General features: G+C 43.2%; 1 protein-coding gene across 1 annotated transcript in view; it reads right to left on the bottom strand.

The window, feature by feature from the left end:
* Nucleotides 1-15,048, bottom strand: part of disp3 (dispatched RND transporter family member 3) — a 284,882-nt gene that overhangs the window by 24,536 nt on the left and 245,298 nt on the right. Inside the window, exons 11-13 of the mRNA XM_055659011.1 lie at nucleotides 5,548-5,655; nucleotides 4,866-5,002; nucleotides 3,765-3,946 (exon numbers count right to left, since the gene is read on the bottom strand). Coding sequence (XP_055514986.1) covers nucleotides 3,765-3,946; nucleotides 4,866-5,002; nucleotides 5,548-5,655 — 427 coding nt within the window. The remainder of the gene's footprint in view (nucleotides 1-3,764; nucleotides 3,947-4,865; nucleotides 5,003-5,547; nucleotides 5,656-15,048) is intronic.

The raw sequence follows: 15,048 nt of genomic DNA, 5'->3' as shown, positions 1-15,048 counted from the left end.
ATACCACCCCTTAGAAAGTTTTTCACCCCACACTGTTGCTGAATAAGGATAGACTTGAATTTTCTCACAAAGAACTATTATGTGAACATTGAGGGGGGGGAGATAGTAACACACTGAATTGTAATGCCCTCATTAATGAAGTGTTTATCAACACTCATTTTCTAGACCATGAATTATGAATGGGCATCTCCAGAGTGTGAGTTTATGGAATCAGTTTGCAGAGAAGTGCCCCATAAAATTATAATTTGCTTTGAGACATAATACTTGGCAATTGGTACTTTAGTAGCTTTTATTACTAAATGCGGCTACGCCTTTCCCAGCTGTATCAGGCAACTGTTATGTGAGGCAACTGAACCACCTACTAGACTGGAAACTAGACTGGAAACTGAGCTAATATCTACCTCACTGGAGACATGCAAACGATCTTTAATCACACTTTACTGGACTTTACCTTGCACTAAATGTTATTAATTTTATCCTGTATCTCTACACTGTGGATGGCTCGACTGTGGGAATGTACTGTCTACAGCTGATGCATTAGCACGCAACAAAAGCTTTCTCCTGTACCTCGGTACAGGTGACAATCAACTAAACTATAGTAAATTAAACTAAAAGATTGCAACATTGGTCTGCCAGGTTTCTACAAATCAATTTCAAATGTAAATGCAGAATGTTATTGATCGTAATTTTTGTACAACTTTGATACTATGGATATCTTTGTGGATATTTTCCAATACAGACTGCCCTAAACTTAGACGACTTTGATCTCTGTGAGCAATTTCTTTCATAGGACACATAAGCATGGTGGGATCAAATAAAGAGAAGATTGATAATCCATGTTGGACGTCACCTTGATGTTTATGCTGGTAGCAAATAGTGGATGAAACTCTGCTTCCACAGTATTGGTCTTCATTATCTTATATGCAGCATTTCCCCATAAAGGCTTTATTTGAATTGAATTGAATTGAATAATTTTTTTATCCAAGTTTGTATACATACAGGGAATTTGGTGCTTTGCTCGCAAGGATAACAACACAATATTCAGTAGACAATTAAAACTAAAACATTATAATTTAAACATGTGAAGAATAAAATAAAATACCAGAGCAAAAGGAGGCTACCGACTTTTGGCTGTTGAGTAGAGCTACGGCTCGTGGAAAAAAAGCTGTTAATATGTCTGGCTGTGGCGGCTTTGACAGTCCGGAGGTGCCTCCCAGAAGGAAGTGGTTCAAAGAGTTTGTGGCCAGGGTCAGAGATGATCTTACCCGCTCGCTTCCTGGCCCTTGCAGTGTTACAGGTGTGCACATACTTTGCAAATAACAGGAGGGACATGAGAACAACAGTTTTGTCATTCGATTAAATCAAGTTTGATCTGAAGCCAAACTCCGTGCAATTAAGTTATCAATCCGATAATTTAATTCTGCTTCTCTTTCCACAATGGTGAATATCTCCAGCATCTTCTGTTTTTATTTCATTCACTCAACTAGGTTTCATATCCTTTTGCATCCCTGCCGTCTAAGAACAGGTTAACCTCAGTTTTAAGGTTCTCACTACCCATCGGTGTGATGAAGAGCTTCCTAACAATGTCTCTCTAATTTTAAAAAGCATGCTGATTTCTGCCTGCCACTCTTCCCCACCATGGTACACATAAATTCTTACCAAGTAAATCTTTCAATCATCTTAAAATACCTCATGCAAAAAAACCCAGAAGTGCATCGATACCCTGCATAAGGTTATACCGCAGAGCACTGATTCAGACTAACAGTCTATGCCCACTAGTCCAAATGATTACAGTTACGATCTCCACTGTACTTTATAAAAGTCTTGCTCAGGTTGCATACTCTAATGCTAGGTAGTTGATGCAAGTCCCTGCTGTGTGTCAGTGCTCCCCCACCAAAGAACTTCTCCAAGACTGACTCTGGAGAGATTGCCTTTGAATCTAAACACAATATGCTGGAATAACTCAGCGGGACAGGCAGCATCTCTGGATAGAAGGAATGTGTGACGTTTCGGGTCGAGGCCCTTCTTCAGACTGAGAGCCAGGGGAGAGGGAGACACAGAGATAAGGAAGCGCAAGGTGTGAGAACATCTCCCTCTCCTCTGACTCTCAGAATGAAGAAGGGTCTCGATTCGAAAAGTCACCCATTCCTTCAATCCAGAGATGCTGCCTGTCCCACTGAGTTACTCCAGCATTTTGTGTCTATCTTCGGTGTAAACCAGCATCTGCAGTTCCTTTCTACACGTTTCCGCTTGCCCTGGAAGCTGCCAGATGTTGGAGGAGTTGAACAAGTAGTGTGGTTGCTCAGGGGTGAATGAGGGCCCTTATTGGGCACTGCCAACACCTGATCTGTGCATTGATGGAACACGCAGATCCTAAGGTCTCTCTCGTCATCTCCCGTTGGAGGAGATGGAAATAGTTCTGGGCTAGGGAGAGCAAAGCAACAAAAAAGGGAGAGACAGCAACTTCCATTATATCCAACAGAGTAAGTGATTCAGCCCCTTAAATTTGGTCCACTATCTATTGAAGACCCACTATCAAGAAGGCTCATCAGCGTCTCTTCTTTCTGAGGAGACTGAAGAAGGTCCATCTGTCTCCTCAGATCCTGGTGAACTTCTACCGCTGCACCATCGAGAGCATCCTTACCAACTGTATCACAGTATGGTATGGCAACTGCTCTGTCTCCGACCGGAAGGCATTGCAGAGGGTGGTGAAAATTGCCCAACGCATCACCGGTTCCTCGCTCCCCTCCATTGAGTCTGTCCAAAGCAAGCGCTGTCTGCGGAGGGCGCTCAGCATCGCCAAGGACTGCTCTCACCCCAACCATGGACTGTTTACCCTCCCACCATCCGGGAGGCGCTACAGGTCTCTCCGTTGCCGAACCAGCAGGTCGAGGAACAGCTTCTTTCCGGCGGCTGTCACTCTACTCAACAACGTACCTCGGTGACTGCCAATCACCACCCCCCCCCCGGACACTTATTATTTTTTTTTCAAATCGTTTGCTATGTCGCTCTTCCAGGGAGATGCTAAATGCATTTTGTTGTCTCTGTACTGTACACTGACAATGACAATTAAAATTGAATCTGAATCTGAAGACCGACACAAGTTGCCGCAGTAACGCAATGAGTCTGCAGCTCTGGAGAACATGGATAGTTAACAATATCATGAGAGACCCCTTCCACCCCTGCAACGGACTGTTCCAGCTGCTACGGTCAGGCAAATGCCTCCGTTGCCATGCGGTGAGAACGGAGAGGTTGAGAAGGAGTTTCTTCCCAGAGGCAATTCGGACTGTAAACGCCGATATCACCAGGGGCTAACTCTACTGAACATTTTTCCTTCCATTATTTATTATGTAAAAGAATATGTGTGTTATGATTGTGTTTATAGTTTGTTTGGTTGTTTGGTTGTTTGTCTTTTGCACAAAAGTCCGCGAGCATTGCCACTTTCATTTCACTGCACATCTCATATGTGTATGTGACAAATAAACTTGACTTGACTTGACTTGACTAGATGATGTTTCGGCTCAGGACTCTTCTTCAGGACTCAAATCTTCTTTGGTAAACCAGCATCTTCACTTCCTTGTTATTACATTACACCTTCTATTAAGTTCAGGACTGATCCCGATTTTAATTATTTACCTACCTGACTTTCATTGTACCATTCGGGAATCAAAGTGGGTAAAGGGAGTTAAAATGAAGATGTTAATTTTTCCAGGCTTAAGGTAATAAATGACAAAGTGGGACTTTTGTCCTATCTTTCCACTTACTGAGTGTGGTGTTGCTCCTTTGCTGATGCATAGAAATGAAAATCAAACTTCCACCCTTTCCTAACGTTGCAGGATAATGTTGTGATCATCCACTTTCTTGGACACTTGGGACTTGGCAACCCAACAGTTGATGAGCACACGGTCAGCTTCTTTGTGAAGTTGCCATTTGGCACCGTGTACACCTTGGAAGTGGAAAGAGAGTTAAGTTTAGTTTAGCTTAGAAACACCGCATGGGATCAGGCCCTTCGGCCCAACGAGTCTGCACTGACCACATCCCTGCACGTCTGGGCCGGTGACGGGTGATCTCTGTACTGCGTTTTTTTGCCATTCTCCACATGACCGCATGGGTTTTCTCCCAGAGCTCCGGTTTCCTCCCATGCTCCAAAGGCGAACAGGATTGCAGGTTATTTGATTTTGGTAAAAATTGCAAATTATTCCTAGTGTGTGTGGGATAGGGATAGGGCTAGTGTACGGGGGTCACTGTTTGGCTTGGACCTGGTGGGCCTGAGGAAGTTTAAAAGATTTAAACTTGACAAAAATGGATTCAGCTAAAACTACGACAGGCTGTTACCTTTCTCTTATTAATTGCAAAGCCATCAGAAAGCTCTTACAAGGCTAACAAGATGTTCATGTTCTTTTTCCCCATATACACAAGCGAGATAACAAGTACAACTTCATGAATGTCCCCTCTATAATATAAACATTAAGGGGATAGTCAGACTCTCAGCTCCTACCCTTGCTCTATAAGATTATAATGTGCATCATTAGTCCGCAGAAAAATAGCCTTCTCATATAACCACATATGGCGAACCCTTCCTCTCTCGGAAGAACCTGTCAATCTTAAGAAGCTGTCAATCCCCTGTCAGGGGATATGGGGAGAAGGCAGGAATGGGGTACTGATTGGGGATGATCAGCCATGATCTCATTGAATGGCGGTGCTGGCTCGAAGGGCCGAAGGGTCTACTCCTGCACCTATTTTCTACTGTCTAAAAAGAGACACATTTCCAGCTGAAGGCATGCTCTAATGAGACTCTCTTCTTCTTGCAGTCACTGACAAGAGATAATTTTAATGGATTTGTAATCCCTTTGGCACAAACTTACTTTAAATGATGGGATCTCCCCATTCCTCAGCGACAGGAGGTGCCATGGTGACGGAACTGAGGGATGCAGAGAAAACCTGTAAATTGGGGTTTGCACGTCATCTTCGTACTTTGTCACATACACCGTCCATAGATCATCTGGGGAAAATAACAATCACAATGAGATAAAAAGGAAAACTTATTCCCAGTTAAAAGCAATGGATCAGAATGAAACATTTCTTTTCAATTTCTCTGCTGTCCTGCTTTCATCGAACTTCTACACCATCCCTCGTTGCTAGTTTAGTTTGTTTGGTTTAGATTAGTTTAGAGATACAGTGTGGAAACGGGCCCTTTGGCCCACCGAGTGCGCGCTGAGTGGTGATTCCCGCACATTAACACTATCATTCACACACTAGGGGCAATTTACATTTATACCAAACTAACGGCACCTGTAGTCAGGATTGAACCCGAGTCTCCAGCGCTGTAAGTACTGTAAGACAGCAACTCTACCGCTGTGCTACCGTGCCGCCCAGCCGCAAGTGTTTGGAGATTAATTTCTATAAGCGGGTCGTGACAAATAAACTTGACTTGACTTGACTTGGAGAAAAGGAATGGGTGACGTTTTGGGTCAAAATCCTTCTTCAAGGTGGGAAGGTGCTGATTACAAATTAAAAATAAAAGTTGTGTTTGACCAATGTTCATACCTTGTGCTGGATTTGCTTCATTCCATGGTAGTCTCTGTCCTCGTTTTTTCTTGCCTGAGGATGCTCGGATATTATTTAGCAGAGGCTGGGGTTTCTCCTGAAACAGACCTAATGCATAAGAGTGCGGCATTAGTCAACCAAAACTGTGCTGACAGTTGTTAAATCATGTCATTACAGATTTTCGCTGCAAACATTCACCCACCATAAGGAACCGAGCACTGGAATTAAAAGCATCAGAATAGCATTGCTTAGAGTCTATGGATCTGAAGGAGATATCTTGTCTTCAGACCAACTTCTTCAAACAATAGTCAAACAAAATAGACTTATCCTGACATACCTTTCATGCTGCAGGGATAAGTGCAGATTTTGTAACTCCAGGGCAAAAACTCTCCCACTGCTGCCTCTTGCCCAGAGTAGGTGAATCGAGGACCAGAGGACATAGGTTTAAGGTGAAGGGGAAAAGATTTAATATGAATCTGAGGGGTAACTTTTTCATGCAAAGGGTGGTGGGTGCATGGAACAAACTGCCAGAGGAGGTAGTTGAGGCAGGGACTATCCCAACATTTAAGAAACAGTTAGACAAAACCTGGATAGGACAGGTTTGGAGGGAATTGGACCAAATGCGGGCAGGTGGGACTAGTGTAGCTGGGACATGTTGGCTGGTGTGGGCAAGTTGGGCCGAAGGGCCTGTTGCCCACACTCTATGTTACCTTCTATGAGTTGCTATCAACAAATTCAAAGCAGTAATGGAGGTCTGGGCATTACACCGAGTTTAATTCCCTGTCTATTCCCAGCTTTATTTTCATTATTTCATTTTCAAATATTTATACAATATTTATATTGATACCATTTATTTATATTATGCAATATTTAAATATGTATGACATAATGTACAATAACAGAATAAATATATTTGGTTATGCAATTATTATATGTTAATTTTCTTTGGCACTATTCAGGTTTTGCACTACAATCACTCTTGCACCATCCGTGTTGTTGTAATTAAAGTTGTCATTATCATTAGTATATGTATACTGTTTACACTGTGAGCTTCAGATGAATAAGGAATTTCATTGCATCCTGGTGAATATGACATTAAACAACCTAATCTAATTTTCTTTTAGTAGCTTGCTTTTCCTTTTAGGGCAGCATGGTGGCTCAGTGGTAGAGTTGTTGCCTTACAGCGCTTGCAGCGCCGGAGACCCGGGTTCGATCCCGACTACGGGTGCTGTCTGTACGGAGTTTGTATGTTCTCCCCGTGACCACGTGGGATTTCTCCGAGACCTTCAGTTTTCTCTCACATTCCAAAGACGTACAGGATTGTAGGTTAATCGGTTTGGTATAAATGTAAATTGTCCTTGGTGTGTGTAGCATTGTGTGGGGATCGCTGGTCGGTGCGGACACGATGGGCCGAAGGGCCTGTTCCTGCGCTGTATCTCCAAAGTAAAACTAAACTAAACCAGCTGTTATGTGTTTTTGCTTTCACCACTCCGACCACCAGCCGAGCAAGCCTTCATGCGGAAAAATATTCTCCTTTTATTTGTTTGATGATAATTTTAACCCTTGGTCTCGCCCCTTTGATCACTGCAAATGGATACACCTGAGTCTTCCTTGATCTCTATTGTCAATTACAGAAGGAATCTATCTAACAATATCCAGGAACAGTGATATCATGGCTTGAAACCTCATAAAACATTTGTCTGCAAATAATAAAACTTATACATTTATACATGAAAATCATTGCTACACTGTTCAGGATTATACTGCAATTTTAGTAGCATTAAAAATGATATGACTTAAAGTATATGGGAAAGTAAAATGATCAAGGTTGTTCAATACTGCCTTATGCATAAAGATGTAACTGTAAGATCTAACTGTAAGCAGTGAAAAATGCCATCAAAGCTCTAAGAGTTTATTTTAGGCCACCTTGTTTTATAGCTAGAAAAGTTAAGGGAAGGAAACTGTCCATATGTGTGTGTGATGTTGCTGGTACATTATGGCAAGAGGAAATTTCCCATTCTGGAATTGTGTCAGTTACATGCCCCTGGTGTAAAGCAGACTGAAGCATCACTAAATATTAGCGCACACAATAATAACAGGTCATTATAACAAGCATCTCTTTTCCCAGCACCCCATTGGAGTTTGAAGAAGTGTCTCGATCCGAAACATCACCCGTTCCCTCTCTCCGGAGACGCTGCCTGTTACTCCAGTTTTTTGTGTCCACCCTATTATAATAGATACACTCCAGCACAGTCCATGCTTGTCTCATCTTTGAAATATTGGTTAAATAGTTTGTTTATTTATTGTCACATGTACAGATACAGTGAAATGCTTGTCAAATCATCGCATACATGAGTACATTAGAATCTGCCTCAGAGGGTGGTGGAGGCTGGTTCTCTGGATGCTTTCAAGAGAGAGTTAGATAGAGCTCTTAGGGATAGCGGAGTTAAGGGATATGGAGAGTAGGCAGGAGCGGGGCACTGATTGTGGATGATCAGCCATGATCACATTGAATGACGGTGCTGGCTCGAAGGGCCGAATGACCTACTCCTGCACCTATTGTCTATAATCTCTACTGGAACAGCGCACAGAATGGTGCAATCTTGCAACTTTCAAGTCTTTGAAAAGTCTGATCTAGGCAAGGACAATTTCTTATTTGCTCACTTTAAGGTGCTCCAGTGCCACAATTTACCTTCTTTAAGTAACAGTCACTGGGAAAATGCCAATTTCAGAATTACATAGTTTTTTTCATTCCTCATCAACTGCACTGATTCAAAAGTCAGATGTTCCTATCTTACTTCTGCGTAGAATTATACAACACTAAGACATCCCAGGAAGGAAATCTATTATCTTTGACCAATCCAGCAATAAATGCAAATCCAGACCAAAGGAAGTTCTAGACAGTGGACATCTCCATCCAGAAAGAGTTCAACCATCTACCACTGGTACTCATTGCTATGACTGTGTTCCCACCCAACAACATCCTGGGGGTTCTGTACACCATCCACGATAAATAGCTTGCTTGATTGATCATCCGACCACCACCATAACCATTCATTCCCTTCACCACTGCTGCAGGATGGCTGCAGTGTGTATCATCTGTAGAATGCGCTGTGTTCTGATAGCGCCTTCCAAACCAGAGACCTTTACCATGAAAGAGGACATGGACAGCAGATACAGGGGAATACCGCCACCTCCGGGTTTCATTCTAAATGGCACTACATTCTGACTTAGATCATAAGCAATAGGAGCGGAATTAGGCTATTCGGCCCCAAGTCTACTCTGCAATTCAATCATGGCTGATCTATCTCTCCCTCCTAACCCCATTATCTTGCCTTTCCCCATATTCTCTGTACTAATCAAGAATCTATCTATCTCTGACTTGGAGATGATGCACATTCTGTATTAAAAAAAAACTCCTTTCTCAAAGAAAGGAGACCAAAATTGAATATAATATTCAAGGTGTGATCTCACCAAGATCCTGTACAATTGCAGTAAGGTATTTCTGCTACTATACACAATTTCTGTAACATTTGCCATAGTAATCACTTGCATTCTTCATATGGTCATAAGGCCATAAGTGATATAAGCAGAATTTGGCCATTCGGCCCATCAAGAATACTCTGCCATTCAATCATGACTGAGCTATCTTTCCCTCCTAACCCCATTCTCCTGCCTTCCCCCCATAACCCCTGACACCGGTACTAATCACGAATCTATCTGTCTCTGTCGTAAAAATATCCATTGACTTGGCCTCCACAGCCTTCTGTGGCAATGAATTCCGTGGATATACCGCCCTCTGGCTAAAGAAATTCCTGCTCATCTCCTTCTTAGAGGAATGTCCTTTAATTCTGAGGCTGTGACCTCTAGTCCTAGATGCTCCCACTAGTGGAAACATCTTATTATCATTCACTCATGTACAAATGCACCGGGTCCAATGATACATCCTCTTTGCTTAATTTATCGCCATTTGGATAAGAATGTCTTTCTGTATTGTCAGCAAAATGCCACTTTAATTCACATTGTAGTGCATCTGCCACTCCCTCAACATGGCCAAATCAAGCTGGAGTCTTTCTTCATGTTCCACTTTGTTCACTCTCCCACCCAGATTTGTGCCAGGGTGTTGAACATTTTTTTTTGTCTGTAATTTCTCCAATTCCACTCCCAGTTTCCTGGCGAATAGCCTGTGAAATGCTCAGGGGTGTAACCTTTTTGAGATTGTGTATGTCGGAGGGAGGAACAGGAAGAGATTGAAAGCCCATCGTATAGTCATTCAATTAGATCAAGACTGATTTAATCTGGCCTCAGCCAGCTCCACTTTCTGGTCTGGCTCCCATAACAATCAAATCTCTGGATATTTATATGGACATTAGAATTTGCTTTGAGATTTAGAATTGATTGTTAAACTGCAGAGCAAATATAAAATCGAATTAGTAGAGCCATCTAGTTATCCCGTGCATGTAACAAAACTGGTTCTGTTGTACCTTGTAGTAATTAAAACATATTTTTATAGATCAACACATTTTTGAGATCCACAATCTTCACGAGTCTGCCTATGGGGCACGAGGGTCAGCAAGTACAGCTACTTTTGTGATAGTTGCTAACTAGCTCCAAGTGCATTGTTTCCTAATGTGCCAGAAGAAGAACGTCTCTCGATCTTGGCCCAAAACTGTGACCTTGGCAATTCCTGCACCTGGATTCTTGCAGACAGCACGAATGTCAATGTGATAACAACCAGCTAATCTGTTCTACTAATTAGTTTGGCTGGAGCCCGAGGGAGTTTCTTGGCCATCTTTAAACTAGTGTCATGGTATCACTCATGCCCATCATTGGGGATGCACAGGCCTTTGGCTTATCCCAAAGATGGCATCTTTGCCAATGCCGCATCTTCTGAATATCACTTCAGTTTAGTTTAGTTCATTGCCGCGTGTACCGAGGTACAGCGAAAAGCTTTTGTTGCGTACTATCCAGTCAGTGAAAAGACAATACTTGATTAAAATCGAGCCATCCACAGTGTACAGATAACACGATAAAGGGAATAACGTCAATAAAATTTAGTGCAAGATAAAACCAGTAAAGTCCGATCAAAGATAGACGGGGGGGGTTACCAATGAGGTAGATAGTAGTTTAGGACTGTTCTCTAGTTGTGGTAGGATGGTTGAGTTGCCTAATAACAGCTGGCTCAACCTGACAACCTCACAATCTGACTTAAAAGCGGTATGCAAAAATCCTTCATAAAACATCCTCAAATTTACACTCTTTGGGTGGAATGTAATTTTTCTTTAAGCAATGTAATTTAGCTAATTCTGTAATTAAAACTGAAGTCGCAATCCTGTGATTTTATTTGTTCATTGTCTATGAAATCTCAAAACTTTCATTGTTCCCACATAATGGACAAGCTCAAGGGGGGGGGGGGAACAAGGAACTGCAGATGCTGGATTCTTTCATAGAACACAAAGTGCAGGAGTGCCTCGGCAAGTCAGGCAGCATCACTGGAGGACATGAATAGGTAACGTTTCGGGTCAGGACCCTTCTTCAGAGTCCATATGCAAATGTCAAGGGAAGTACTTTAAGGGAATTAACTTTTAGCAGTCTACAATGAATCAGTGGTTTTCCAAAATCAACTTCTCACACCCACCTAACGACTATAATGCAGTGAAAAATCATGATGCGTTTCATAGGAGGAAAATATCATGAAAAGCGTTAGAAGTAATAAGGTGACCAGCTGGAGGGAGGTTTAAACATTTCTATTTGCCTGCTTTTGGGATGAAATGGGATTTGTAATTTTCCTCCCACCTTGAGCAAAAAGAACATTTGTAAATAATCATTCTTGGGTTGTCAGCATCAGGGACATTTATCACCCATTCCTGGCTATCCAGATGGTGCTGGTGGCAACAGCCCGTTAACGGCGATGATCATATTTGAGCAATTTGCTGGGTGGGCTGTGTCAGAGGGAGTTACGGATCAACCATTTTGTTGTGGAATTGCATCAGGTGAAGACTGCAGGCTTCCTTCCCTGCAAAGCGATTTAAAACTAAGTGTAACCTTACAAAAATCTGATAGTCTCACTCATTGAAATCACTCTCATTTTTAAAAAAAAAGCTAAAAATTCTGAAAATGCAATTTTTAAAAGCTTTAATTTGCTCATTAATAAAAACCAAGTCTAGACTGTGGCTTCTTAAGGGGTTGGACAGGCTAGATGCCGGAAGATTGTTCCCGATGTTGGGGAAGTCCAGAACAAGGGGTCACAGTTTAAGACCGGAGACCCTTTTCTGCTGCAGCCTTCATCCGCCTTCCCAGCCGTTGTGACCCTCCACTAAAGTGGGTGGCCCTACCAGGAGCATAGCTCCAGACGGCATCGCTCTCAGGATCTCAGGTCCACACAAGCTTCTCCACCACGACAAGGTGACAAACCACAGTGTTCAGATATAGGATAAAGGGAATAATGTATAGTGCAAGATAAAGTCCTGTAAAGTCCAATTAAATATAATCCAAGGGTCTCCAATGAGGTGGATGGTAGCTCAGGACTGCTTTCTAGTTCTTTATAGGATGGTTCAGTTGACAGCTGGGAAGAAACTGTCCCTGAATCTGGAGGTGTGCGTTTTCACACTTTTGAACCTGTTGCCTAATGGGAGCGGGGAGAAGTGTGAGTGGGAGAAGGGTGAAACTTGTCCTTGGAATTGTGATCTGCTGGTTGTGAGATCTGGTGCATGCTGTTCTTGCTTCGTAGAGAGCAGGTAGTCAGTGTTGCAGTTTCACCAGCTGAGCGCAGATCTCTGGTGCAGGTCCTCAGATACCGCCCTACACTCAAGGTTTGGTCCCCTTGCTTGACAGTAATGGTGGAGGTGGGCGTTATGCTGGACATTGAACATGGAAGAGTGCAGTACAGGAACAGACCCTTCAGCCCACATTAGCCGTGCCGTAGTAACAGATGGTGGACATTACTGCAGCTGCTACTGATTCACAATGCTTCATGGCTGCTCACTCACGATCTGCCCCAGATTTGTTCAGAGTCTATCCCATTTGGACGAATTACATGCCTAGACAATAGATGGTGAACTTGGCATGAAGATGGAACGGCCTCCTGAGTACTGATCACCTTTAGTAATACTCCTGTATACAGATGCATCTGTCACAGGAGGCTGGTGAGGATGAGATCAAGTAAGTTTTATTCTGAGATAGATACAAAGTAAAGGAGAAACTCAGCGGGTCAGGCAACATCTCTGGGGAAAAAAGGATGGGTCATCTATTTTTTAGAGATATGAGATAGAGATACCGCGCAGAAACAGGCCCTTCGGACCACCGAGTCTGCGCCGACCAGCGATCCCAGTGTGCTCGTACTACCCTACACACTAGGGACAATTTATAATTTTTTACCAAAGCAAATTAATCTACAAACGTCTATGTCTTTGGAGAGTGGGAGGAAACCTGAGCACCCGGAGAAAACACACAAGGTCACACAGAGAATGTACAAACTCTGTAGAGACAGCACCTGTAGTCAGGATCGAACTGGGGACTCTGGTGCTGTAAGGCAGCAACTCTATCACTGTACCGCTCCAAGATGCCAGAGGTTAGGGTGAGTCACCAGCAGTGAGTACTGTCACCACCTTACACAGTTCCTTAGACCCTCGGATAACACAGATAAACTACCGAACAACCCACATAGACATACATTACAAGATACAAGATACATTTAATTGTCATTTGGACCCCTTGAGGTCCAAACGAAATGCCGTTTCTGCAGCCATACATTACAAACAAATAGACCCAAGACACAACATAATTTACATAAACATCCATCACATCGCTGTGATGGAAGGCCAAATAAACTTATCCGGTCCCCGGTCTCTTCCTGTTGGAGGCCGCTCCTCATTGCAGCCCCAACGATAACGTAGCAGGAGAAAAGGTCGGGTCTCCCGTGAGGGAGAGATTTAAAAGTTTCACCCTCCCTCCACCCCACCCCCCCCCCCACACACACACAGCCAAAAAATACATAAAAATAGGCGGAATAAAAAGACGGGCTGCCAAATGGCCTAGAGTCGTGCCGCCCACCGGATTCTGATAGTATGGGTGTCAAAGGTTTAAGGGGAGAAGGCATGCAATGGGGTTGACTGGTGATAGATCCCATGGAGTAGATTAGATGAGACAAATGGCCTAATACTGCTCCTATCACATGAGTTTATGAACATGCAAATACTGGTGTGCTCCCAAGGAAACAAGCAGGTACTAAAATACTTCTGCCGAAGCATCAAACCACTAACCTATTCCAATGACCCAATATTGAGTGATGGCTGATTTTTTGATGCCTTGTACTAAGTGAAAGAAATGGACAACTTGTCATTACAAGAAAGTGAGAAACTTGTTTCCAGCTCAAGCAACAAGCTGTCAGCACATCATCAAACTGACAAAGAAATAGAATGGAGAAATGCTGAGGCTGGATGGTGTTGCACAGACTACCTGACAAGAAATATAATGAATCCCGGGGCCTGGAGACTCTGGACTGCAAACTAGGATTTAAATAATGCCAAATAATACCTGCAGGCTGGGTGATCACGGTGGCGCAGCGGTAGAGTTGCTGCCTTGCAGCGCCAGAGACCCGGGTTCGATCCCGACTATGGGTGCTGACTGTATGGAGTTTGTACTTTCTCCCCGTGACCGCGTGGGTTTTCTCCGAGATCTTCGGTTTCCTCCCACACTCCAAAGACGTACAGGTTTGTAGATGGAAGGGTCTCGACCCAAAACGTCACCCATTCCTTCTCTCCAGAGGTGCTGCCTGTCCCGCTGAGTTACTCCAGTTTTTTGTGTCTATCTTAGGTATGTAGGCTAATTGGCTTGTTGTATGTGTAAAATTGTCCCTAGTGTGTGCAGGATAGTGTTAATGTGCGGGGGACGCGGGTTGGTGAGGACTCGATGGGCCGAAGGGCCTATTTCCACGCTGAACTCTAAACTAAACTAAAATACTGATTCACTGAATTTGTTATCTGTTGCTACAAATATGCACAGTTACCTTGCGTGCCGTTATTGGCAGAGAGGAATGTATCGCACGGCCTGGCGGGTGATGGATATTGCAGATTCCCATGTGGCCCTCCAGACAAAACAGCAGAACATGCATCGCTGAGGGCTGCTGCATTAATATCGCACAGCCCTTCCCTTCTGAAGCCACCTTTTCAATACCAGCAGGGGAGCCTACGCACCGCATCTGTTGAACTTACTAATGCTTTGTTTTGTTTTAGAATGTGAATAAAGGGAAAACAATAAAAAGTCGAATATCTCCAGCTGTGTTGGCGAGAAATCAGTTTGTGATATGCCAAAGCAAATGACAAAACCTGGACTGGTTCAGTCAATGTCCCAGGGGAACCTTCCCAAAGGAATTGCTTCAGTGACTGAGAGATGTGCTTTGATTTGTTATATTAGGCACATTTTCTATTCCATTTCTATTCTCTCTAAGGTTCTTTCCACTGGAGGTACTAAGTGCTGCGAGATGCTTGGGTAATATAATTG

Source organism: Leucoraja erinacea, chromosome 30, assembly GCF_028641065.1.
Source record: "Leucoraja erinacea ecotype New England chromosome 30, Leri_hhj_1, whole genome shotgun sequence".
NCBI lineage: Eukaryota > Metazoa > Chordata > Chondrichthyes > Rajiformes > Rajidae > Leucoraja > Leucoraja erinaceus.
Note: the sequence above shows the minus strand (reverse complement) of the source record. Positions and strands in the feature narration are given on the sequence as shown.